At 44.3% G+C, this 27,764-nt stretch overlaps 1 protein-coding gene across 8 annotated transcripts in view; it reads right to left on the bottom strand.

Moving 5' to 3' along the window:
* Positions 1-373: 373 nt before the first annotated feature.
* Positions 374-27,764, bottom strand: part of RAPGEF4 (Rap guanine nucleotide exchange factor 4) — a 291,346-nt gene continuing 263,955 nt past the window's right edge. For all 8 annotated transcript variants that reach the window (XM_082689572.1, XM_082689567.1, XM_082689568.1 and 5 more), the window contains 8 exons: positions 24,702-24,827; positions 24,111-24,289; positions 20,581-20,671; positions 16,926-16,976; positions 15,799-15,886; positions 15,325-15,389; positions 4,604-4,658; positions 374-1,655 (listed from right to left, as the gene is read on the bottom strand). In XM_082689572.1, the coding sequence (XP_082545698.1) occupies positions 1,528-1,655; positions 4,604-4,658; positions 15,325-15,389; positions 15,799-15,886; positions 16,926-16,976; positions 20,581-20,671; positions 24,111-24,289; positions 24,702-24,827 (783 nt within the window). In that variant the 3' untranslated portion in view covers positions 374-1,527. The remainder of the gene's footprint in view (positions 1,656-4,603; positions 4,659-15,324; positions 15,390-15,798; positions 15,887-16,925; positions 16,977-20,580; positions 20,672-24,110; positions 24,290-24,701; positions 24,828-27,764) is intronic.

Consider the following 27,764-nt stretch of genomic DNA (forward strand, 5'->3'; position numbering starts at 1 on the left):
AAATGCTATGCCAAGTGAAAGAAATCCGACATATAAGGCCACATATTATATAATTCCATTTATACAAAATGTCCACAATAGGTAAATCTACAGAGACAGGAAGCAGACAGTGGTTTCCCAAGACTGGGGGAAGAGGAGAGTGAGGTGTGTTTGCTAATGGATATGGGTTTTTTTCTCAGGAATGTGGAGAATGTTCTAGAATTAGTGATGATGGTTGAACAACCTTGTGAATATACTAAAAGCCACTGCATTTTGCTCTCTAAAAGGTTGATTTTTATAGTATCTGAATTTTATTTCAATTAAAAAAAGCTGGGACCCCCCCATACCAAAAGGTTACCCTTTCCATATTACAAGAATCAAGAATAACACAACCTTTTCTTGTCAACAATTATATTTAATGAAGATACTAGCTGTTATTTACAGAAGATATACATACATACAATTCCTACACATTAAATGTAGCCTAATTGTGAAAAGAGGAAAAAATGTACTCCAAAATTACATACTAAATAAAATAAATAAAAAGTAATCATTTGGCACAATATCTATTATATAGCAAATAAATAACTCTATACCATTGATTGAGTGAACTATTTACAATCTATTTGAAAGTGCAAAACAATTGCTGAAAATTAAGATATTTGTAATAACATTTAAGTCCAGAAAATATGTGTTTTTTTTTAAATAAGTAATAATAATTAGCCAATAGTAAAGGTTTTTAATGCCCAGGAAAATATTTTAATTTTGAAAAATGTTTTGTGCATATTGTGCTCTTTTGAAATGTTCTTTCTTTTTTTTATTTTAACGCTGGCAATTTTTAGAACCTTGGAGTTTCTTAGTGGAATTCTTATGTATGTAATCCTGACTTGTAAGTTTAAAAAAGTTACATTGTAAACATAAATATTATTCTAGATATCATTCAGAAATTACAGACCAGTCCTCCCTAAATTACATAAATAGCCATAATGTTTTATAGTAGTGTGGTGGGGTTTAACTCCTTCAGAGGTAAGACTATGAAGATGCTAGAATACAGCTTATGATTTTGATTTACATGATTCTTCAACACCTTCCAACCTCATGCTCCAAATCAAGGTGTTGAGATTAAAAATTGTGAAACTAGACCACCACAGACGTAGTCACGTAAACCCTATTTGTAGCGTATCTCCCCTGCCAATTCTCTGAGGAGAACCATCAGGGACTTGCTATGTCTCTTGACAATGGTATTCCCACCAAGCTCTTCGTGTGGGACTTAATTTATGTTTCAGCAAAGAGGATGGCACAATTGGAAATAAAATAGGGTCACCACAAATTGGAGGGTCCTAAGCTAGAGTGCGAACATTTTATGCAAGTCAAAGAATTTCTTCTCTTGTCAGGACGCTGGTAAGCCACAGCCCTGAGATGTCTCAGGCTGCGTGTCTGCTTGTTTTGTAGAATTTTCTAGTGACAAGACAGTCAGTAGTAGCATAAATGGCATTTTTGAAAAACTGTGGACTGGAGGCAAACCATTGTTCTGGGCACTTTAAATGTCTATGGTCGACGAGGCTCTAATCTGTGTGACATCTGTGATAAAGTTCTCTGGTTGTCAATCACATTTAATTGCCGTACATAACTCCGGACATCCTGATGGTTCTTACTAGCTTGTGCTGCATCGGGGTCTGTTGAAGGAGAAAAGAGCAAATTGGCATTGCGTAATATATGCATGTAAGACACAGCTCTGTTTCCTCCAATTACTTATTACAGTTATCGTGGATTCCAAGGTTCCATTGCAATCTTTCAACATACCATATTCACTGAAATAGATGTCCATCTCCTCTCTCTCACCCTTTCCTTCCCTGGAATCACCTATTTGATCATTTTCCTTTGTACTGCATGTTGTTAAAAAAAAAAAAATGGCACCAAATAAAAGTGAGAGCGTCACTTGATGGCTCTACATCGGTTATACATTAAAATTGCTTCCTCTTTCCGTCCCACCTGTGTCTCACACTCAGCTCTCTGCCCCCTTTGATACAGGATGAGGGCTGATGGCAAGAAGACATGGTGTTCATAAGCCCCTAGCAAAAGCGCTGAACTCCCTGGTGGAACTGAAACAAGCCAGTGAGATTAGCAAGTCCCACTCTCCTCGTTACTGGAGTCTGGCATGCAGCACTCCTGCACCCACGTGTGCGTTTTGAGGCTGCGCACGCGGGCTGAAAACACAAGGTCCGCTAGACCTTCGATTCCCTGATTCGACCTGTTCTGAAATCCCAGTTACTGTTCTATTCTCATCCACTCCCCCTCTCCCGCATGGGAGCCGGGTAGTTCGGAAGTTAACAGCTTTCTCTAAAACCAGGCTGAAAGAAGCATCAGGGGCCCAGAGCGTTCTGCAGAGAATCTACGTGAAGGAGGAAAGCCAATTCTGATGGTGGGGAACTGGAACCACGGCTCCCTTTGGAAGGGACTCCTCAGCTCCCCGAGGAGTGCACCCCCCGGAGTTGCCCCATCTTCCTACTTTTCTAGAGAAATGAGCGATCTGGATTTCTTTTCCTGGGAAATCTCTTCATTTCACAATGGTGACATTATTTCCAGACAAGAGGGGGGAAGATGCTCGGGTTAGACCCAGCACCTGTGCTCCGGGCTCTGGGCCACCTTGCCCCACAGATGCATCAGCAGCATGGGGCTGTCATCTAGAAGGACACTGGGAGTGACCGAGCTGGAGTCTAGCCTCCCCGCCAGGGTTCTTCCCCTCCTAACCCACTGCCTTCTGCAGTCCATCTGCTCTGCTTAGATCCACGCATCACTCTCAGAGACAGTTGGAATGCCATCTGCATCAGGAGTGGAGGATAGGGGTGCAGGTCTGAACACAGAAAAGCAGAGCAAAGTTACAAAGGCCCCTACTCACTCTAAGAAAAAACTCATCAGTATAATTATCACATATAAATAATACCACAGTGTTTAATTCCTCGCTTTTCCCTGGCAGTGTACTCTCCATGTACAATATACTGTAATTACATTGTACATATTCCCACAATGTTTACGCATCTATTCCTATAGCTTTATCTATAGACTGTTGACTTCAGCGCTGAGCAGCTGCTGTTTACCAGCAGTTCCTGATAACTTCAACCAATGCAGTGGGCATCTTTACGGAGAGCTATGTAATTCCCCAACCACCCCCCCCGACTTCTCTAGGAGATGGAGGAGAATGTAGGCTGTACTTCCCAAGAGGCTTATGGAACAAAACATAGTCTACAGCAGCTCTTCTGCTCTAAGAAACCACTAAGAATCTCCTCAAGGCTACAAACCCTCGCAGGCACAAAAACTTTGTGTTTAATTTCAGGACCTTCCTGGACCTCCTGAAGGGCCCTGGATTCATGGGTCTCGTTGTAAACTGACATCACCTAGATTTTCTCATATTCACTTGTATAACAGCTTGAAAGACCATGTCTTTACACAGACCGTAAATTACTAGGTGAAGAGATGTGAGACACTCTAATTCTAGAATCCACACAGCGATAGTTGCTGATGTACAAGACTATTCTCACTTTGGAAGGAAGAGGAAGCATGACCACTTGAATAAGAATTTTAAAGGTCTACTTGTTCCCTGAGTTAAGATTATTCTTCCTAGGTTTTTCCTCCTTTATACATTAACAAATGAACATTTAGCAGGTCTGGCATCCTGTGTTAGCCAACCCTCAGTTTGGGCCAGTCCTGGGCTAGGAAGGGTAAAGATAGCTCAGATTCGTAAGCTGAGAAACTTCTAGTCTCTTAGAACAAGGTTTACTTGATTGGCGGGAGGGGGGGAGGTAAGCCCCACAGCACGTCCATCTCAAATTATCACGTTGGCTTAATAAGCCAAATGACTTCAAGTGACTCATACAATGAATTTAGCAAAGAACTTTATAGGGGCGGCCTTCTGACTCCCAGCCCAGCTGGAGGGACCCGAAGCTCCACCCCACCCCAAGTCCCAGCCCAGGAGACGGTAGCGCTGGTCTGGCAGGATGATCTGGTGCTGTGATGCAACTTAATCCCCACCACTTCAAGATCGCTGTTTATTAGTAGTCATAGTTTTATATTAAAGCACTGTATGGTACCAGTTATGGTGCCATATGTTCAGATTTAGGAGGAACATCTTAAATTCACCTGGGAATACTAGAAATATAATAATGAATTCCTGCTATGGGGCCTTTTGCAAACAAGTTATACATATAAATGCGTTCTTGCAACATCCCAAGAGACAATAAATAATATCTTTCCCGGTTTATAAACGACAGAGCTGAGTCATCAGAAATTGATGTGAATTTCTCAACATCAAGCAGTGAGTCATAAACACAGTTGGTTTGAGGCGGGATTTGTTGGCAATGGTGTCTTAGCTGTCTCTAGCCACACCAGAAAAAGCACATTTATTCTCTTGAAGTTCATTCATAAAACAATATTCCTAGGGTTAGTTTCAGGTTTTACAACTAGAAAGTCCTTCAACGCAAGGCCCCTATCTCATGGGCATTCATGGTCCAAAGTGTCCCTGACAAGATCAGATATCGTCCAGACTTCTAGAATATCTCCATAGCCTCATTAAAAAGGACTCGATCACCCAGATCAAGATTATGGCACACAGCAGCATTTAACTTACTGAAAGCTTGGCTCCTGCAGTATCTCACTGTTCTGGCAGTATTTGCAATCATGCGCTAGAAAGAATAAAGAAAAAAAGAAGTGAAATGCAGAAAAGGTTAGCATATAATCCATAAAAGAAAACAAGCCATTATCTATCGCAGGAATACCTGGGACCATGAAAAAAAGCCTGTTCTGAGACACTGGCTATCTGGAGGTCACTGGCTGACGTAGAACCGGTTTAATGACTTGAAAGAGGGACCTACAGTCACATAAGCAAGGTGCTTCCCACAGGAAGAATCCTCACAACATAATTCTCATCCAGCTGTTCGCTTGTGCCTCTGACATAAACATCAGCCTGTTGTCTCTGAGACTTACCCCTCAGGCCTAGTTTTCACCATCCCTTCCCAAGGTCATGGTGAACTTTTGTCAGAGAATTTGTAACTATCCGAGATGGGGAAAAGGGCTAGCTTTTCCTCCTCCCAGTAAACAGGACTCTGTAATGAGGTATTAGATTCTACTGACTGAATACAATCAGACTATTCTACCTACACATTTTGGTAAACACTGTGCATCACCGACCCTTCTAATCTGCCAGCAGGAAGTGTGTGCTTTTTTTTTTTTTTAAGATTTTATTTATTTATTTGAAAGACAGAGATCACAAGTAGGCAGAGGCAGGCAGGGTGGGGGGAAGCAGGCTCCCTACTGAGCAGAGAGCCCGATGTGGGGCTCGGTCTCAGGACCCTGGGATCATGACCTGAGCTGAAGGCAGGGGCTTAACCCACTGAGCCACCCAGGCACCCCGGAAGTGTGTGTGCTTTAATGTTAATCTTCATTATTTGATTTCCTCCCTCCTTCCTTCCTTTTTTTTTTTTCCTCCTTTCTGACTGTCACACTTCCTCATGAACATTTTAGAAAATGAGAAAATGCAGAAAACATTAAGAGCAAAGTAAAAATCACTTAGGTTATCACCTCATTTACATTTTGGTACATTTCTTTCTAATGCTTTATTTATTTATTTTTAAAAAGATTTTATTTATTTATTTGACAGACAGAGTTCACAAGTAGGCAGAGAGGCAGGCAGAGAGAAAGGAGGAAGCAGGCTCCCTGTCAAGCAGAGATCCCAATTCAGGGCTCCACCCCAGGACCCTGAGATCATGACCTGAGCCGAAGGCAGAGGCTTTAACCCACAGAGCCACCCAGGCACCCCTCTTTCTAATGTTTTAAAATAAATATGTAAAAGCATCTTTTTCAGAAAACTTAAGTTGTAGTGTACATACATCTTTCTGTTTTGATAGAAATTTTGGCATTGTGACTGTTTTCCATGCCACATGTGTTTTAAAACATTAAAAAAATGAGTTGGTATTCGATCTTATGAACAGATCATAATTTAATTAATTAATTAATTAAAATTTATTTTAAATTTTGTCATTAAGTGATCCTCTTAGTTTCTTGATGTTTTGGTTGCCATAAAAACTTATAAGCGAATTTTTTTACACTACACTTAACTTAGTTTAAGACAAAAGGAAAAAGGAGGAAAAAATAGGAAAGGCAGTTACATGAGGAAAAACATCGGTGAGACCCACGCACCATTTCTCAGCTAGGATGTACATTTCTCGCTCGGGATATTTTAACGGCAGCTGGGCCCCCCAGGCTCTGTGTATTGTCTCAGGACCCCTTTGCTGTTCAGACTCTAAAGGGGGTCCAGCAGAGATGGTGGATTAATTCTAACACCAGCAGAAAATTGATAAGGCTCCAGCCAGGAAAAGAGATTTTCTTATCTCTGAGTGGCTATGTAATTCCAGTCTTTGCTTTTGTCTCTCATGGGCCCTTGGCTTGCCAAAGTATAGAAAATGACTTCGAGAAAGCTTCTCTATGGGTAAAAACAAACAAACAAGCAAAAACCCCAGCTTGCTTGGCAGGAAAAGAAATTCACAGAAGAGTGGAAGCTTCTGAAGGACGTACATGTGAACACTTAGCATTCTAAGTGTTCTGCTGAATCCAACTGCTCTGAGGACTCTGGGAACATTGGGTGCCACATGTCTGCACTGGATCATTTCTCACACACAAAGAGGCAGTTGGAAAAGTTGGAACTTCGTTTTCATAAAGGGCCCTAGAAACCAGCGTGTCCGTTGATCAGCACGAGAAATACAAATACCTCTAAGAAAATGTAACATACAATGTATAATTAGCCTCTGATATATGGAGCCCTGAAATAAACAGGAATCATGATAATTTCCCTGCTAATTTACTTTAAGTTGTTTTTTCACTTCTCTCGGCTTTGCATCCGAAGGGCACAAGTATATTCTGCGTAGAATTATTGTAATTCTTCAGATATTGAATGGAGTGTAATTACCGAAAACCCCGGGAAAGGCTGCCAGTGTGCCCCTCTGAAGAATAATAAAACAATTAGCAGGGGTCAGAAACCTCTTCCTATACCATTTTGCAGGGAGTAATTGTTCTGCTTTTTAGTTTTGAAAGCTAAAACATTTCATTCTGACTTTGGTTTTAGACTACTCTTTACAGCTATACTCTGAGGCTTCATCTTTTTTAGCTCATTATGCGGTTTAAAATGTGAGAACAATTGTTTAAATCAGTAATTTCCAGCTCTGGAGTTCATTCTACCTTTCTAAATCTTTGATTAATTTTAACAATGGTTTTAATTTTGACGTTTCCTTTTTAATTGTCCTCAAAGGTAACTTCAATCTAAGTTTGAAATCCAAATCTGGCTTTTGCAATGAGGCCCGTGGTTTTCTTTTGTGAGGTCTGCATGGTCACGCTGCCCCCCGTAAACCCTGGCAATGGTGCAACAAGCATGCGTGAACCCCGCTGGCATCCCAGGGGACGCACACCTGCAGAAGGCTTTTGCAAGGCTGGAGAAGGGTTACCTGGACACTAACTCCACCCACTTTTGCACCCATGGACCCCTGCGGTAAGCTGCTAACCACTGCACCTACAAGCACCCCCCCACCACCCCCCATGAAAGAGGCTTCAGAGGTCCCTTCTTCAGGTGTCTGCAAGGTACACAATCCCTTTCAGAGCCTGCCTAGCAACATCAGCTTCCAGCTGTTTCGACCCATCCACTGAGAGGGACTCATTCCTGCCAGGACAGCCACCTTCATTTTTATACATCTCTTGACTATTAGAAATTTCTTTATCATTCTGAGTCAAAGCTGGTCTCCCTTTGCTTTTCACCCACTGATCCCAGTTGTGAGCTCTGGAGCCACAACAAGCACATTTAGTTCCTCCTGTTCTTTTCGTTTTGTTTTGTTTTTTAAAGAAACAGACTCCCCACTGAGCTGCGAGCCTTATGTGGGACTGCCAGGACCCTGGGATCATGACCTGAGTTCAAGGCAGAAGCTTAACCACCTGAGCCACCAGGTGCCCCATTTAGTTCTTCCTTATTAGGACAGTTCTTCAAACACTTAAAGACAGCCATTGTGGACATCTCCTCACCCCTCTGCCCCCAGGTCTATTCTGGTTTGGTCTAAACATTCCCAATTTCTTTAACAATTTTCAGTTTAACAATTTGACAGTTGTGGGTCTCTTTAGGGCAGCCTCTAGCATCGTGCCCTAGATTAAGCAAAGCAGATAACAGAAGAATGATTATCTTCCTGCCCTGGTCTGGATGAGGCTATATATCTGAGTCCACAATGTAAAAAAAGTCACATTGCTGGCATTGTCGAAGTACTAGCGAATTAAACCTCGAGCCTGTTTCATGAGCTGCTGTTTGGACCCAGCTTCCCTCTCTGTTGCCGTGCACTTGCTTTCTTGGACCACAGTGGAGGATTCTGCATTTATCTAGTTAAGAGTCTTTCAGTCCTTCAGGGACTTAAGCCTTACATGTTGTTTTTGACGGCGGACAGCCACGTATTTGCCCGTGTTCTCAGTTAAGGTTGGCAGAAACGAAGTTTAAAGAGACACAGGCTTTGTTATCCAACGGCTGCGGCAGGGATGAAGCCAAAGATTACACCCTAGGTTTCACGATCGTGCCTGAGCCGGTTGGCCTGCCTGGAACAGGCCAGTCAGCTTTGCAGTGGGGCCGGGCCAGTGAGAAAATACTCGATTACTCCAAGGCAAAGCTTCTCATCTTTTTTCCCCATCTCAGCAAACCTGAGGTTTATGACACACGCCCTTTAGCAACAGGCTTATGAGAACAGCAGTTTGAAAGCCGGGGGCCAAGCAAGGAGAATTCGCTCCTTTTAGAAGGCGCTCTGAGCCAGTGGGGCAGTGTGAACCCCACTCTCTACACCGGACAGGACTTCCATGGGCTCCCCCCACCCCCTACTGGGAATCACCACCTTAGATTCTGCTCTGCCAATGGCCAGCTTGGGCCCTCTCACCAAGAAAGCAGTCCGCAGTCAGAACCATGGAAAAGGTTTTAAATTGCACACAGCCACCATTTTTCTTTGGGGTTTATTTGCACAAATTAATATGTTCACGCAGTTCTTCACCCACGAGGCTGGGAGACGAGCCCAAACGAAGGCTGACACCTCTCCCTCTGGACGTGAACTCACAGAGGGAAGCTCAGGAAGGAAAAGCAGGTGGCAAGTGAAGGGCTCTGTACCTACCCTCGTGTGTTTATTTTGTTAGCTGAAAACAGAGCAAGTCGGAAGGAAATGTCCTTCTTGGGGGTCAGGCTTACAGGCAAAGAGTCTGTCCAAGGAAGGGGCTGTCTGCCGTCCAGCCTGGCATAGACAAGAGGCCTTGAGGCTATGGTCCCAAGCACAAATTTCCCTCCAGCTCCGTAAGTTATTCCCCTTGAACCCGATGAAGGGTCGGAGGGGCTTCATCTCAGGCTGGGCCCTTGGGACTGGGCCTCCCTTTTTACCTCTCAGGAGGCTTCCAGCCCGCAGGAGTGAGCTGGCCAACTTATACCTTCACGCCTGTCCAGATAAGCCGAGAGCCCGGCAGGCCTTTACAGCTGTCTCCAGCTTCTCTGGCCACCTCTGTCCAGACCCTTAGCTCTCCTGTCCCTGAAGAGGAGCAGACTTTCATGTCTCTTTCCAAGTTCAGACCAGCAGGCCCTGCAGGCAATGCCATCTTGCCCTGTTACACTTTCTTGACCTCCCTCCCACACAGAGACAGCTTCCAGAACAGCCTCCCTCTTCTGAGGCCAGGCTGCCTCTCTGCTCTGAGGCCTTTGAGAAGCCGCTCCTGGACTTCAGGCCTCTTCTAAATGCCTACCCTGAGCAGATTTTGTCTTTCCTTCTCTTCCCCTTAGATCTTTGCCAACCGTGTTCTTCCTGTTTCCCACACTGCCTCTTCTTTTCTTATTTCTGTCCCTACTGATTTGACTCTGCCCCCATCTGTGCGTTATCAAATAAAGAATCTCCGTCATTTATTCCTTGCCGAGCATGTGTAAAACCACACCTATATCACCTGGTTATTTTACTCAGATCCTCATATATTTTGGACAGGAGTTTTTTTTCCACAAGATCTAGAAATGTATATAGTTCTCACATACAAAGATCATGTCCACGAGAGAAATTAAGGGCACAGTAAGGACCAGAAGTAGAAGACAAAAAGGCCCAGGAGCTCAGCCAGCCTCGGTGGTGTACAGAGGAAGAGCCCTGAGCCCCATTCCCTGGCTACCGATTTTTCTATCCAAGAGGTATGCGACATACAGACACACACATGAAATGTACATGATGCTTGTGATACATTGTACATTTCCCAGCCACAGGACCTCGTGGCTCAGGGGCCTGTCCAGGCACATGCAGAGTATTGCACATGCATCTCTGCATTCAGGAAAGGATGGTGAAGCGTGGACACAGTGCCACAGAGAGCAGGGGAGAAGAAGAATGTCCACGCTGGAACAGAAGGCTAAGGGAGTCCTCTTGCAGAAACTGTCAATAATGCAAAATGCCTGGGACATTCTGCTTAATCAAATTTTCTAATAAAATAGAAAACATTTCTGGATAAAATCTTTGTTCTACAAAGTCCTTTATTTTATTTTTTTTTTTAAGAATTTAATGTATTTATTTGAAAGGGAGAGAGAGAGAGAGTGAGCAAGAGTGTAAAAGTAGGGGGAAGGAGAAACATCTCCCCACTGAGTAGGGAGCCTGATGCAGGACTCAATCCCAGGACCTTGGGATCATGACCTGAGGTGAAGGCAGATGCTTAACCAGCTGCACCACCCAGGTGACCCTATATAAAATCCTTTAAAAATGTTTCAGAAGGAAACAAATGCTTCAGTGTATTGTCCTATCTCACTAGGTCCAACACTGAAATAGGATAGGGTTATTCTTTTATTCAACAAGTGCTTCTTGCATGTTTACAACGTGCCAGACACCTTTTTAGGAGCTGGAGAAATACCAGTGAACAAAACAGATAAATACCTGGTCCAGGACACTTACATTCTAGTGGGGAAGACAGACAATGAAGAGGCAAGTGAAGGTTGTCTCAGATTATGAAACCAGCTGCCAGGGCAAGGTTATCTGTCTGAGAATGCTGGGTGTGGGAGAGAGAAGAATGTTTGAAGGATAGTCAGGAAAGACCACTCGGAGGAGGGGACACATGAGCAGAGACCTGAGTGATGAGAAAGAGTCAGACAGGTGAAGACTAGCAGGGAGACAGTTTCAGGCAAAGGTAACAGCTAGTGCAAAGGCCCTGAGGCAGGAAAAAAAAAAAAAGAAAGAAGGTTGGTCTTGCCAACTTGGACTGAGTACAGAGGATATGAAGAGTGAGGTGAGGCTGTATGGTGCTCAGAGTAACAAGTCTGGATTTGATTGTATTATGTTATTGTATTTAACATGGTTTTGTTTTCCTCCTGATATAGCTGTATGAAGTTACCTCTCCTGGCATTTTGCTTTTGGATATCTCTTTTATTACTATTGTGAACTAGTTCTTAGATCTTTTTTTTCTTTTAATATTTCATGTCTTTATGCTTTTACCTTCTTAACTATATATAATCTCCAAAAGGCCAAGGATTATTTATTGGATTTCTTTATATTTCCTGGTGAAATCCTTTGCCCGAACAGTCAACACAGATTGCTTTGCTATGAAACCTATCTTTTGGAAAATCGCATTTAGCCCAGTTTGTGAGGTCTAGATAAAGAAATAAACTTTCAAGTCCTCTTATAGATTTCTATTGTGTGAAAAGTTCTGAGAATTGGATGTATTTGAACATTTCAGTTGTTACTTGGAGATTCTTTTTTCCATAGCTTGATATAGGCCTAGTGCTTTCTCCACAGATCTTATAATAATATTATTGGTGATAGAAAACATATCGTTGCTAATTATGTAATGCCATAATTAGTGACACAGAAATAAAAGGATTCAAAGCATTTCTCTTTCCTCAATGAATTAGCTTCTGCTAATGTTTCCAGGAGTGTAGAAGCTTTGCCCCATGCTTCTCATTCCAAATAAAATGACTATCTTAAAATAATGTTCATAAATAAATACACCTAAATATGGGTATGTCTGAAATAGAACCAACCTCCTAATACAGTAGCAAGTGTGGCTATCAGCATGCTTTATGCAGCCTGGGATAGTGGCAGCCAGCCAGCATATTATCCTCTAATCCATTGCTAGTCTACCTCCTAAATGTTATAAATATTCATGTATGCCATAGAAAGCTACAAAGGGCTTTATTCAAACATTTTTTTGAATACTCCTTTATGTTTCTCCCAAATGAAAGAATGTCTGCTTTTTTTTTCTTTGCATAAGGATCAGAGTGTGAATTCTCTTTTGTTCGTACTCATAAATCCTGAAAACCAATATGCAACAAATTCTCTAATCCTCATTTCATACCTCAAGGGTAAAAAGGTTCAAAATAAAAATCCTTAGGGCTGGCACAGTAGTTCGCTGTGTCTGTGCAATGCTGCCACCAAGAACAGGCATCTGTGTTCCTGGCTACCCTGGTGACTTCTGCCCCTGGCAGGGTCTCCCTCCAGGGAGACCGCCTCCCAGCCCTATAAAGGCTGCCAGCTCTGCTCACCACCTTGGCCTTGCAATGAATGATTGGGAAATGGCATGGACACCAACCTGAAAAGACAGATGTCTCCTTCCCCAAGACACATGGGGACAACAGCGGCCACTAGTGGGAGTTATAATTGGCAGTGGTGGCATTCTGGGGGTAGAGGGTGGGTTTGTTTACGGGGAGAGAAGGTTGGAAAGCTGAAAAGTGCCAGGTTGGTCAAAGCCAGGTTTAAAAAAACATAATTAAATCGTTTTGAAATTCCATGTCATTTTCCAGTAACATCAAACTTACAAAAGGCAACTGTAAAATTAAACTTTCTCATGGTGTGACTTACCAAATGAAATAAAGTTTATAGCTGCTAGAGTGGAACACTAATAGTTCTCTTTCAGTATATCCTTTTAACCTTCTCTTTCACAGTAGCGGAACACCCTAATTTTTAGTGGGTACATGGATACCCCAAATCAGGGCCGCATATTCCAACTTTCCTTTCATGTGACTAAGTAAGTTTCCAGCCAGTCAAAACTGAGTGCCACTCCGGGTCATGTCCTTACAGGGAAAAGGCGTGTCTTCACCTTCTCTGTCTCCCCTTTTTTCCACCTGACATGGCGTGGTGGTGGTCTGCCATCTTGGACAGTGTGGATGGAGAAATGGCAAGAGAGGAGAAGCCTGGAACCTTGACCCCTTCGTGAGACACCCCACTTGCTCAGACATTCACAAGAGAAAGAAACACACTTCACTTGTGTCAGTCTGTTAATTCAGGTTCCTGCCAGCACAGCCCAACTGCTAGCTCGGGGGTTCAGGTGCTTTTTTTTTTGAAGATTTTATTTATTTAACAGATCATAAGCAGGCAGAGAGGTGAGCAGAGAGAGAGGAAGAAGCAGGCTCCCTGCTGAGCAGAGACCCTGATGCGGGCCTCCATCCCAGGACCCTGGGATCATGACCTGAGCTGAAGGCAGAGGCTTTAACCCACTGAGCCACTCAGGCACCCCCGGTTCAGGTGCTTTTAAGCTAAAGTGGAGTATCTCTGAGAGATGAGTGTGAGGAGCCGGGTCTCTCCTCCCGGCAAGGCGTGTAAGAGCCCACTGCTGTGGACATGGAGAGGAGAAATGGGAGAGGGGATAAGACTCTTCCTTTGAAGGTTATGGAGGCGACACCAAGATCTAAGAGCTTAGAAGAAACAACTTTCATTCTCCTTGACAGGTATTTTTGCTATTCTTGTTTGTCCTGTTCTGTTCACTTTAATGATCAAAAGTTCTAAAGCTCAGTCAACTCTTTAAGAAACCCTGCCTTCTACGCCTCTGTGCACACGTATATTTTATAGTCAAATAGTTGCCTTAGCTATCCCTTCGTCTGCATTTCTGTATACGTGATCTGGAAGGTTCTTTACCTATTCGCTAAATCTTTCATTTCTGGAAAACAGATTTTGAGACATCAGGGAAATATGTTTAATTCTCCATACTAATAAGTGAGCAAAGAATATTTTTTTTACTTTGATCAAAGATTTATTAAACTGACAGTATTAGAGATGCTCATACTCTGCCCTTGGATGGGTACACTGCTGGGGAAATACTTGCCCTCTAGCACAGGGAATCTTTGAGGAGTGTGGACTCCTATGCTCTTTCCTAACAAGCTTAAGGCATGGAAATTCAATTCCCTGACAATTGTTGGACTTCTTCACCAGGCTGCGCTTGCATTAAGCTCGTTCCCAAAGCTGGATGACATGATCCTTACAGATCACTGCCGGAGGTTTCCAGCTCTCCTGGAGCGAGTATACCAGCTGAATTTCAAGAAACCAGAAGAACCTTTTTCTGAGGAGACTTCTGTAGCACTATATATGGCTTAAAGGAATCTGGACCCATCAACAATCTCCAGACACAGAAGGAGCAGGCAGGACCCCTATCTACTCTTGGGTAAACGGACCCACAGAGAAGTTAAGAGATCGCTACAAAGGAACGAAGCTGAGAACTGAGCCTCCTGTCTCCCTAACTCTCCAGGGTTGAGCTTTTCCTGCAGAGCCCATACTCCCCACTGCAAAGTGTAACCCTGGGCAGATGCTTACCGACGCAGAGATCACACTGTAACACCCCAGCCATCCAGGCCGCAGCCAGAGGATTTAGAAGACAATGGAGCATTCCATGAACATGCACTATGTAGCTAAAGATAGGTTTTGGCATGACCTGCTTTATTGCCTCACAGAAGATAAGAAAACGAACGGCAAGGCAACTCTTGCCAGATGATGGCTTTTTCTGGCTGAGCGGAGCTGCAAACTACCGAAGATACACGCCAGTTCCACATCTGTGTTGTTGTTTTTGTTTTTCTTTTTCAAAAAGTGGTCTTTGTTATGAAGACTCTCAAGTTCCTTCTCTGAACTTGGGCAAATTTTATTTATTTATACATTTCAATGACTACTCCTTAAGAAGGATCTGCTGTGGCGTTGCCTTTTACCTACGTGCTCAGCAGATAACTCAAAGGCATCCTGGGGAAGTCTAGCTCTAGGAATCTTACAACAAAATAACAACATAGAAGTCACTCTGGAACATTCGTACATTTTAGCAACAGGCAGCCCAGGACCAAGCACGCGGCACAGAAGCTAGTGGCTGCTGGGAGCTGCAGCACAAACGCCATTCAGTTTGACAAAAGAGAATCGACAGACGAAAATAGGCAGCCAATTGGAACCAAATCTTTCAAAGCTCCTTTATGTGTAACTACCTTTTTAACACGGCAGCGTATATGGAAATTATTTCCTTCATTAGGGCAAATGCAGATTGATTTAAAAAAAAAATAAAACATTGCAGATAAGGTTATAATACCGTACGTACCATTTTTTCAAAGTTTACTAGATTGTCAATGAACGTCTTGTTCCCCTCATGAGTAAATGTCATATCTGCACAAAAATAAAAGTCACATTCTAATCACTAACAGAAATATGTCATACCAAGAAACCACAATAGCACCATTAGATTATGCTGGAAGATTTGCATAACACTGCAGTTGGAAAAAGCTGATAATCGTTCCTTTTATGTTGGGTGTTTAACTTTTGAAAGCACTTTACCTGAGATTAGTAAAATTTCCAAACTAACCCATGGTTTCACTATCAAGTGTTTCCAAATCTTAGATCCCTGCTCCTCCAATAATCTTCGCAAGCCTTTCCAAAAAGTCAAGGGGCAGAGGAGGTGAGGAAGGGGGAAGGATGGGACCATTCTTTCTGAAGAGCTCGGTCTGATCCGGTTCTTGTCCATGTTCTTCCTCATGTACCCCTCCCTGGTTTGACCTGTGTGTTCCCTTAGGATTACCTTTAATGAGCAAAGGCATGAAGGGGATGAGAGGGGGCTCCAGCTTAGCTACAGTCAGCCTGTAGGCCCTGTGGTTTCTAGAAGGATCCTTAGGAGAAACAGAGAGATGCTGGTTAATGACTAATGACACATATGCCAGCCCCTCTAACTTCTAACACACCTAGACTTGTTTTGCCCCAAGCAGATAGTTTTCAACAAAGTTGTAGCTATAGATGTGGTTAAATTGATTTTTGTTTTAAAACAATTTCCCTTCTGACATGAAAATTATTTGCGTTTTTGCCTGAGAGGGAGATTTGCCTGCAGGGATTGAGGGAAGAGTCCCTTTGTGAGCAAACACAACCTATGTAAAATAACACCCCCTCCACCAAATCCCCCTCCAGAAGCATGCCTCCATCCTGGAACACCCCCCACCCCTACCAAAGCACCACCTCCTTCCTGGGAGCCCCCCACTCCTGAAGCATTGCCTCCTTCCTGGGACCCACCTACTCTCACCAAAGCACCGCCTCCTTCCTGGAACCGCCCCCCCCTCAACAAGCACTGCCTCCAGCTTAGGACACCCCCCCCCCCCCCCCCGCCCAAGAACCGCCTCCTTTCTGGGAACCCCTCTCTGGAAGCACCGCCTCCTTCCTGGGACCCTTCCTGGGACCCCACCCACCCACCCCCAGCACTGCCTCCTTCCTTCATGGACTTCTCTGGGTTCTTTCCCTGCCAGCCTGTTCCCTCCCTGAAACCACTCCTTCACTCCTACCAGCTCCCACTCACTCCTTTTCTGTCTGCAAACACCTCCCAGCCAATAGGGAACAATAATTTTGGCAAGGCAAGGAAAATGCAGCTTCCAACTCAGAGCCCACCTTTTCTATCCTATTATAGAAAAGGATCCTATTATACTGCTTTTCTTAGTTACACAAATTGACCTTATGTGGGACATAAGTCCTCTTTAAGCTGACTCCTGCGGGTACCATTTATTAGTCAGACATGCTTGTTTTAGCAGCACTAAAACGGGATCATAAACTTCTTAAAGTCATACAAGGACAGGTAAAATTTCTGAAATGAGAACTTCAATTCACCTAATCAGAAATTGGATTAACGCAGACAGTGAACAGAATCAAGGAGCCACTGTCACTTACCATTAAACTTTCAAACTCCGCATAGAACTTCTTGAACTTGCTTGGCAGTTTCTGTTAATGACACGAAAATGCCACACTCATATGTCAGATTCGATATCTAGATAAGTACCATGTGTTACCATTTCTAGGGATAACGTATTCCTCCAGCTCTTAATCAAACATCTCTAAAACAGCCTCGGCTGTAATCTGGCTTATCATTTGGACATCATCTGGAACATAAAGAACTTACCTTTTAACACACTTAACCTCACTGAAACAAAAGCAATGACAGATGCTTTTTGGTCTTTGTGTTTTTATGATGTTTTCTAATTATTCATACAGAGGACTGCATTCTCAGACCACAAGTGATTTGGGATTACCTCCTCCTACCATTTAAACTCTTTGATTCCCGTAATTAGGAGTTTAGGCCAGAGAATAGTAGGATTAAATGTTTTAGAAACTACCCATTCAATCCTCCTCTTCCCTTGCAATGTAAACTACATGAGAACAGAAATTTTCACCAGTTGTGTTTATTGTTATAACACCAGTGCCTGGATGGGTGTCAGGGATGTAGTCACTACTCCCTAAACACTTATTTGAATAGATTAAACCCATGTTTCCTAGATGGAAGAAATTAGGTCTCATAATTTAAGCGACATGCCCGAAGTCACACATCAGATGACAGTCCAACGTGGAACTCACATCCCCTGCCTCCTTTCTATGCCTCTCTCACACGTGCTACGCTTTTCCACACGAGCGTCTCCTCACGAGACTTCTCTGCCCTGCTGTCATAGGAGCACAGATGGCTCTCCCGCCGTGGTTCCTGCTTCAGCGCCACTGGCTGTACTCACATAGCCCATCGGCCATTATCAAGCCATCTTTCCGTCTATTGGCTCTCTTTGCTTGGGTCCTGGGATCTTTGAGACCTTGAACTATTCTCTTCTGACAGGCCACACTAAGGTAGAGCAGCGTGATGTGTCCTTGCTCCAGAGACCATGGCATCCCTGACTGAGTTCTAGGGCTCGGAGGTTCCCTGCTCAGCTCTGCTTCCTACACGTAAGTCTACTGGCAACAACGGACTGACCCGTGAGGCCTCTGCACTCACAAAAGAGCTCCTCTCCCTTCTGTCTCTCTCATGGCTGAATGAGTTTGTCCTATTCCCATTCAAGCATCTGTAAAAAATCTTATTTTGTTTCTAGGACGAGTCTCCCACATATCTTCCAAGCCCATTTTCCTAGTATCTCTTTTTGAGTTAGGTTTTGGGAGAAGCTGATAGCTCACTCAGAGGGAATGTCCAACGGGATGAGAGCCAGGATGGGCATTAAGGGATGCAAGGATCTCATTCCAAATGTGGTATCCAAATCACCTCTTTAGGTGGTAACTTGCCATGGACATAGACTACTTTAGAAAAACTACAAGTGGATTACGTTTTGGGTTAGATATGTGGCTCTACCCGTCTTCCTTTACTTAGTTGACTTTTCGGTCAAAGACCGGATGGCATACGGTAATACAAATCTTGTGGGTCTTAACACTACAATCTATGTACACCCTGTGCTTCCAGAGCGATGGTTCTCAACTGGGGTCAGTTTTGCACCCCTCACCGACATCCACTGGGGGACATTTGGTGATGTCTGCAGACATTTTTTTTAATTGTCGCAACTGGGGTGGAGCAGAGTGAGAGGAGCTACTAACATAGTAGGTGGAGGCCGGGGAGGCCGCTGAGCAGCCTCAGTTACACAGGACAGCCCAACAGTGAGGAATTACCCTGCCCTGCCGAAGGCGCACTGCCAAGGGCGAGAAACCGCTCCAGGATTTTACTCCCATTTGCTTGATGTCTGATTGGTCTTTCCCTCCCATGCTGAACCATTCCCTTTGCCATGCGGTTCACTTTCCCTCCGTTCGGTTCACTGACAGATTCCCGCGTGTTCCTGGGAGGTCAGGCTGGTCTCTCACCCTGCTCGTGTCTGGGCCCTCCTGCTCTCCACCGGAGCCATATGGGCAGCGTGGGAGGCTCTCGGCAAGTACAGGTAGAGAAACTCAAATCAGAAATGCTGACGGATGAACGTGCTTCCTACAGGATGATGTAATTACCTTTCACCTTAAAGAACAGAGACTTATAAGTGAGCCTGTGTTCATCTTCTCTTTCAGCAACATGCAAGGATGAGAACAGCAGCTCTCAGACCGCTGGGCTCCTTCACCTCCCCAGGAAAACGAAGGACGGGCCCATTCAGTCCTTCTCTCTCCTTCGGCAGCTCACACCCTCCCACCCCCCTGAGCAGCCTCTAGTGTTTCTCTTTAGACCAAGACAAGAGACTCAGAGAGTGCCCCCCTCATTCTGTGGCCTGAACGTCCGGCTGCTGTTTTATGCGCTACCTGCTCTGGGGCTCCCCAGGACCCCTGGAAGAGATCCTCCCCACCAAATCCTATGGACTCAGTGGAGGCATCAGAAGCTGGAAACAGGCTGGGGAAGGCAGACTGCCTGCACGGGGACCCTAGGTTTCCAGAGATTCCAGGAGCTTTGGACTTCAAGACAGGGGAGCCTGCTGTGTGGCTTCCTCGCCTCCACCTCGTGGCAGCCCTAACTGCATCCCTCTCCCCGCTGGACGATGATACCAGCTGCGTGGCACGCAGGCCTCAGCAATTCCCTCATTCCTATATTCAGGGGATGAGCTGCTGTGTGCTGCATCAGCCTGGAATTTTAAGAGAAACCCAAGACAGAGGAACTTGTGAGGACCTGTCCTATAAACAATGGAAACATTTAGGAGGGACAGGGAAAGAAAACAGTTTCAAGAGGCAAATGGGGAAGGAAATGTTTTGAGGAAAATATTTAGAGATGCAAACAGCTGCCTTTGGTGCCTCTTTAAAGCACCCTCGCAGATGAAATCTCTGTTATCTACTCCTTGACCTCTTTTTGTGTCCCACTTACACATACTTTTTTATTTTTAGTAAGAGTCTATTTTTGTGTGTATGTTCCATGAGAGATTAGTATTTCTTCAACTATATACCACACGTAAGGGGTCGGGCACATTTTAAGTAACTTAGCTGATGAAAAACGAAGATGTTTAGCACAAATACCCAACTGTCAACAAACCACTAATGGTATTTCCTCCAGAGGTTCACAACACACCTGTGGAACTTTTGCCGCAACCTGAATATTAGCCAGCTGTTGTGCCTGCACACACAGAGAGGTCGGCCAGGCGGTTAAGAGATACTCAGTACTCAGCAGGGCCAAACAGTTGGCCTTCTGGCTAATTTTCCCCAGAGCAAAATGACTACTTGGATAAAAATGGATCTTCTGTCCTCTCTTAATTACAGATAAGGCAATAAGCAGACATTCCAGAAAACAACAGAATCCATGAGCAAAACCTTTGAAATCACCCCAGCAATGTTGTTGATTCATGTTCTACTCAGGAGCTAGATGTATTATTATTTACCTTGCACAGACCAAGAAGCTGAGACCCCCGCATTTCCCTTCCTCTCCACGAAAGGACAATACCTTTTGAAATTCACACTCTCAGGCAACTGGAAAAAGGAGACAGGTCACTTCCCTCAAAGGGTCCCACCTTTTCCATTGTTATACCAGTGTGAGTGATATTTCTATTTAAAAAGCTCACTGGTGAGCCTGTGTTTTTATTCTTAAGGCAAAAGTCACAGCTGGATGTCAGCTGAGGCTTACCTCCCACGTGAGTGCCAAGCGGCTCACAGCAACATTACTTAGTCCCATGACGATGGCAAAAAAGGAATTCAGATTTTTGTACTCCTTACAGCTGAAACACAAGAGGCACATGGCTGAGTAAAATGACCCTTTCGAGTGCGATTAAAAAAAATTAGAGTTCTATTTTCTGATAGTCATTAATAATCGTCAGGACTCGTTAGGAGAACAGGCAATGATAGATTTAATGCACTGGGTAAGTTCCACTCGGGTGACCATGTTCAGTTATCTGGCTTCCTACGGTAATTTTAGAAAGGGGATGGTTCCAGCCATCTAGGTTCAGGTTTTGAGAAGGAATTTAAAGACCCCTTCCCTAGGGATCCTTAGGATGATCTCAGAGCTTCCTAAAAGCCTTGTTGGACCTGGAAGGAAACATCGCATGAGGTAAGAGGGAAGCAAAATGTCCTTGAAGACTTTCGGACTTTGAGCCTGAGGCCTCCTTCCCCTGAGAAAGGAAAGAGGAAGTCAAATTGCTGCCCCCGTGGAAATTTCTAACCTGCAATTCGAAGCCTTCTAATTTGTTGAGAAATATCAGCTTACAAGTCATGATCCCTATGAAGCTGACAAAGAACCCAAACAATTGACCAAAAAGTAACCTTATTTTCTGTTTTACTGATGTTAACGAGGCTGATCCTTTTATGCACTTTGGCAACTGTGAGCCTTTATGAATATATATTTGGGAATAAGACTATTGTGGAGCAAGATCAAAGATTCTTATTAGAATGGCAATATTTAGGGCACCTGGATGGCTCAGTGGGTTAAGCCGCTGCCTTCGGCTCAGGTCATGATCTCGAGTTCCCGGGATCCAGTCCCGCACCAGGCTCTCTGCTCAGCAGGGAGCCTGCTTCTTCCTCTCTCTCTGCCTGCCTCTCTGCCTACTTATGATCTCTCTCTGTCAAATAAATAAATAAAATCTTAAAAAAAAAAAAAAAGAATGGCAATATTTAGCCCAGGTAGTTCATTTAACTTAAGAAAAAAAGTAAAAAAGAAAGAAAAGAAAAGAAAAAAGAAGGGAATATGATCCCCCTGATATGAGGAAGTGGTGATGCAACATGGAGGCTTAAGTGGGTAGGAGAAGAATAAATGAAACAAGATGGGATTGGGAGGGAGACAAACCATAAGTGACTCTTAATCTCACAAAACAAACTGAGGGTTGCTGGGGGGAGGGGGTTTGGGAGAAGGGGGTGGGATTATGGACATTGGGGAGGGTATGTGCTTTGGTGAGTGCTGTGAAGTGTGTAAACCTGGTGATTCACAGACCTGTACCCCTGGGGATAAAAATATATGTTTATAAAAAATAAAAAATTTAAATTAAAAAAAAAAAAAAAAGAAAAAAAGAAAAAAGAAGGGAATTCCCCAGCTCCTACATACCAGTTCCTCAAAAAGGGAAAGAATTAATTTTGAAACAAGTGCAAATCCTTTACCCCAAATCAATATGGTTATCTAAGTCAGCTGGATCATAATTAAATCCTGTTTGGATGAACATTTTTGTGAAAGGCTAATTAAATTGTTGCTTTTGCTGCCTGCGTTCTCTTTGTAGGGGAAGCAATGAGTAGTTCTTAAATGGTCTGCGTGGAAAGAGGAAAATCGTTTTCAGAGAAGCTATCAGGTGTGTTATACCACTGGTGGAAAAGTCAGCAAAGCCTTTGCTGTGCGGGAGCAGTGGCTCTCAGGTCAGGGGCTGAAAGCAGTTTCAGAGGAACCCCCTCCACCCCTGCCACCGGGCTGAAGGCAGGGAGAATAATCATATGCATGGTGTTTGCCTTTGTCCTAGCCATGTGCTCTTGAAAGCACATGCAGGAATACAGACTTGCTTTTCTGGTCACTGCTCTGTTTACTGTTCCCAACTAACCTCATCACCCTAGGTAAGTCACAAGCTGTCCCCATGCCCAAGTCTCCCCTGCGAAAGGAGATGATAGTACTTGAACCCCCCGACTTCATAAAGCTCTGGGCAGGTCAAAGAGCTTACATGGAATTTGCTGAAGTTCTCTAAAAGTCTCGTTCTTGTAGACCTTGCTCTAGGACAGTCTACAATCTTCTCCAGCAGGGCCGTGCTCACAGCTCCACTGTGGGACAGCACCAGCTTAGGAAAGGTTGAATAACATAAGCCAATTTATACCAAAGGCCAAAGCTACCTACTCATTCCCCTAATCAGAAGGAAGAAAGATAAAAAAGGCATAAACGTTAAAAAAGAATTCCTAAGTTATGGAAAGCCTCTCTTACATTGCCACTGTCAACTAACAGGATCAGGCCCCCGAAGGCTTGCTGATCCCCCACACTGGGGTGCAGTTTGCCATTCTCTACTCCTTGTTGCATTTGGCACTGCCAGGCTAAGGCGAAGGGAGAATGTGCTCTTCATAGCGGGAAAACACGTATCGTCACAGTTTCCGTAATCCTCCCCTTGCCAGTACGCGAAGGCACCTGCCCCTTGCAACAAGGCTGTTCGGTCTCCTCGGCAAAGTGGCTATCCTTTGATCCAGAAATTTGTAAGCAACATCTTACTAAATCTTTCTTCAGAGAGGCAGCTTTTCCAAATGAAGAGATATCAGCCTTTGAATCTGAAAATTTGGATATCCTGTTGAACCCTCAAATTTTTGGCAAAATAATTTGAAGCATTTGGCAAGCTAATACATATGAAATGTCAGGCAGCGTTTACTTCTTTGTTTAGCTCTGGACATCAGACTCTGTATGGGATCTAAACTGTTTGACCCAAGAAAATTGCTAGCTGGGGTTACTTGTGCTCCCCACCTTCCTGTGCGAGAGCTCCCTGCATTTAGAAAGAAGTCTCCCAGCCATGGGCCACATTTAGCATTTTATTTTTAGCATTGTGGTGATACCAAAAACATGGAAGTAAACAGAGGTTGTCAGGCATATCTAAATAGCAGGAGAAGATTAAATTCATGTCAGGGAGAAATCTAACCGGCCCCTGCAGTAAATAAATTGTTTCCCATGAACTGCTATTAAATAGAATATTTATAAGCTGCTTGCTTTTTCTGATGTCGATGATTTTCATGTCCCAGGTTAGCTCGCCTTTATGCATTTTACTGATTTCATTCTGGCTGAGTTTTATGTGCTCATGTACCTGCATGTTTCCACTGCCCTCTACTGGTGAGAAGGTGTCCTGTGGGACAGCCACTCGAAAGGCCTCATCAACACAAGTTTTCTACGAAGGAACTTTGCTGAAGGACTCTTTAAAATGGAGGAGGCACAAAGCCAGGACAGTTCAAAGCAAAGAGGTCATGATTCTGACTCTGGTATCCATGCTGTGAGGTATTAATTTATTTATATACTGATGTCCGGTATGACAAAAGCCTGATGAAATTAACCTTTTACCAGAGTTCAGTTATTCTAAAGCCCCCATCATTGTTCCTTGTGCCTAAGGAGATCCTATATCTTTCTTTCTTTCTTTTTTTTTTTGAAAGATATAGCCCTAATAGGAAAAAATGAAAATGCAGCTCAAACATTTTTTTTCTTTCTAAGCTAATGATACTTACTGGGCTGCGATCTTAATAAATTTTTTTAAGAGCTGAACACGCTTGCTGGGCTGGGAACAAAGGCAAATCTCAGTGACAACCCAAAACTGAATTTCATTAAATCTCCTCAGGAACAAATCCAAGTTTGCTGTGGTCTTTTTAAAATTATGCCTTCCAAATGTGTGATAGATTAGCTCCAGCTAGAAAAGAAAAGAAAACAATTTCATTTCTTTGTTCCTCAATCAAAACACCAATGAGGCTTCTTTATTTGTCACGACAAGTTGATGGGGGTCAGCAAATGTGAGTCCCATCACTGGCCAGGATTCAAGCTATGTACTATGGGGCGAGGGGGCTTCAGTGATCTTCTTAAATATAGAACCATTGACGAGGGGCTGTTGGCTTGACATGCACAGGAAGGCTACTCTAAATCATTATGATTTTTCTTGAAGACACAAAGACTTTGTAACAGGCTTTATTAATAAGCTCGGTATTTCCATAAACGATCGTGTGGTTTCCATCTTGCTGCATACATCCATGTCTGCCGCCAGGCTGCATAGCAGCCTTTGTCCAGAATCACAACGGTACCTCCTCTCGCTCTCAGCAAGCACTTACCTCGTGCACACAGTTGAAGAGTTCCCAGTCATAAATGGTCATCTGGTACGCTAAATCTTTGGAGCTCATCAGTTCAAAAGTTCCCACTGTTCCAACAGTTGGGCCTTCCTGCTCTGGCAAGGGAGTCTGTGAACAAGAAGGCAAAAATAGATCAGACTCTCAGGACAGAGAAGTACTCCATGCTGAATGCTTCAAGGAGTTTTGAGGGTAAAGGATTCTGGAGGGGCTTTCAGGACCTCTCCAGTGTCACCCAGAGGAGAAAGACACCTTTATTCTTAATGCTCACTTCCTTCAGTGCCACCCTTAGAGTCATCGTGATCACTATCATCAAGTCCACTGACTGAAAAACGTGGACTGTGGTAAATAAGCTTTGGTGAGGAATGACCTATGGGGGTCCCCCTTACCCTGGGGCCTGGGAGATCCCTGGAAACAGTCTCTTTTCTCTGGTAAAGGCATAAGAAGTCCTTGGAGATGTTTTCCTCCTATTTTCCACTAGCTGTTCTGGAACAGGTACCAGGATGGCCCTTTTGGACATCTGGCCACAGCACCACTAACTATGGTGGGGCTGTTGACTGCAGTGACGTTCCTGCTTATCCAGCTCGTATAACACACGGCCTGAGCTGACTGGCGGACAGCGGGCTCCGGGTACCGACATGACCCATGCTGGCCCATCCCTCCACTCTTGGAGCGATGCTGAGCTAGAAATGATAGCCACAAAGTCATGGTGTTCTGGGTGAGGGCTTCTGCTACTTTCTGGAAGGCTCTCATTCAAAACTTTCTACCTGACTCACCAATCTCATTTGTATTTTATGAGAAATGACGGAGACTGCTTTCCCTTAGTAAAATGAATGATTTGTATGCCTTGGAAACTTACGTATACTATGCGGACATTTGTGGATCTGTAATATATGTCCAAAGTTACAAAAGGGACATGAATTGAAAGAGGATTTCCCTAATACCATGCTAGCCACATTGGGATATTCGGTATTTAAGTTGGAAATACCAATATTATGCAAGTTCTACCAGCATGACTATCAGCAGTCGCACGCATAACCATTATGTTCCATAAATGCTCACTGGGTTCTGGGCACGAGAGAAATGACACATTCAGGATGTAGGTGGTCTCTGCGAGTTTACAGGCTAAGGGAAGGTAAGCTCTGATCAGGGAGTCCCTCTTGACACTCAATCGACAGACAGCTGCTGGCATTCATGCGTGGCTATGAAGGACAGACAGACGCATCGACACACACCCAATGCCCAGATACACGGATAAACGTTTGGGAAGACTGGACGGGCTTTTTGAGAGTTAGTGGGCATGTCGGATGAATGTACGTCGAAGAGGTTCTTGGAGAAAGAAGCCAGGCTATAAAAGATTAAACAGACAAACTTGGGTGGGTCAGAACAGCAAGGTTTCCCCTGAGCTCCCAGGTTGGTCTGCTAAAGGACGGGTACAGATGCAGGAAGGCTAGAAAACTGTCAGTGGACCTGTTTGTCAGGATCAGAGAGTCTTGGGGAACCAAAAAGACAGCCCAGACAGCTTTAGAAAGTCTGTGAGTGCCAGACAAAGAGCTGGGGTTTTGCAACAGAGCAGTGTTCGAGGGCAACAGACTAAATGCAAACCCCACTCTAGCTACGCAGACTGGGATCAATTCCCTAGTTTCTCGCATGTCTGTTTCCAGCTCAGGAAACTTGGTGTCGTAGTACCGGATATGCAGGCTTCTTAACAGGATGGACTGGGAAGAATGTCCCTGTATCACATAAGCAGAGTGCCTGGCACAGAGGAGGTCCCCACTCCCAACCCCTTCCAAAAGAGTTCCCTCCCCACAAGTGCTGCGGTGATGCAAATGCACAGGAAAGTATGATGCAAGTGATGTCTGGACATGGGAGCTAAGCTCAGTTGTTCCTGATTTGCTCTACGCAGGGCACAGACAATAGGGAAGAAAAATGTTAATTCCAAAGTTTGGAAACTTAGGGAACTGGCCTGAAGCTATGGGTAAGAAGCTTATGGAAACAAGCAAGGAGAATGGTTCCAAGCAGGGTGAGTCTTAGGTAGAAAGTTGGGGACAGTCTTTAAAAAAGATTTTACTTATTTATTTGAGAGAGAGAGAGAGAGAGCATGAAGTGAGAAGCAGAGGGAGAGGGATAAGCAAATTCTGTGCTGAGTGAGGAACCCAAGGTGGGGCTCGATCCCACCACCGACAGAGCATGACCTGAGACAAAATCAAGAGTCAGACGCTCAACTGCCTGAGCCACCCAGGCGCCCCTGAAGTTGGGGACACTTTTAAACGCTGGGTCTGAGGACACCCTGTCAGGCTCAGGCTCTCCATGTTCTCTGCTCCCTCTTGCAGCTCCTGCTGTGTGCACAGCCCTCTGCTCCATGCAACTGCCCTTTTGGTCTCTTCCTCCGCAGGCTCCCCAGCTCCCATCTCTCTCTCTCTTTTAAAGATTTTATTTATTTATTGACAGAGAGAGACACAGCAAGAGGGAACACAAGTAGGGGGAGTAGGAGAGGGAGAAGCAGGCGAGCCCCATGTGGGGCTTGATCCCAGGACCCCAGGATCACAACCTGAGCCGAAGGCAGACGCTTAATGACTGAGCCACCCAGCTCCCATCTCTTTTCCTTGAGGCCTTACGGCTTTTCATGGAGGGGATAAACCAAGCAACTACAGGGAAGATGCCAATATTAAGAAATAAGTAAGGGGCGCCTGGGTGGCTCAGTGGGTTAAGCCACTGCCTTCAGCTCAGGTCATGATCTCAAGGTCCTGGGATCGAGCCCCACATCGGGCTTTTTGCTCAGCGGGGAGCCTGCTTCCTCCTCTCTCTCTGCCTGCCTCTCTGCCTGCTTGTGATCTCTCCCTGTCAAATAAATAAAATCTTAAAAAAAATAAAAAAAGAAAGAAAGAAGTAAAATTCTTTCAGTCATGAATGGTGGTCTATCGTTCCTGCATCCCTTTTGAAAGTCATAGAATCTCTCTCTCTCTCTTTTTTTTTTTTTCCAAGTGGGCAGGGTTGACCAAAGCATTCTCCCTCCTTGACAAAGGGCAGGCTGGCCTCTTCCCTCCA

Source organism: Mustela nivalis (assembly GCF_964662115.1).
Source record: "Mustela nivalis genome assembly, chromosome: 11".
In the NCBI taxonomy this organism is placed as follows: Eukaryota; Metazoa; Chordata; class Mammalia; order Carnivora; family Mustelidae; genus Mustela; species Mustela nivalis.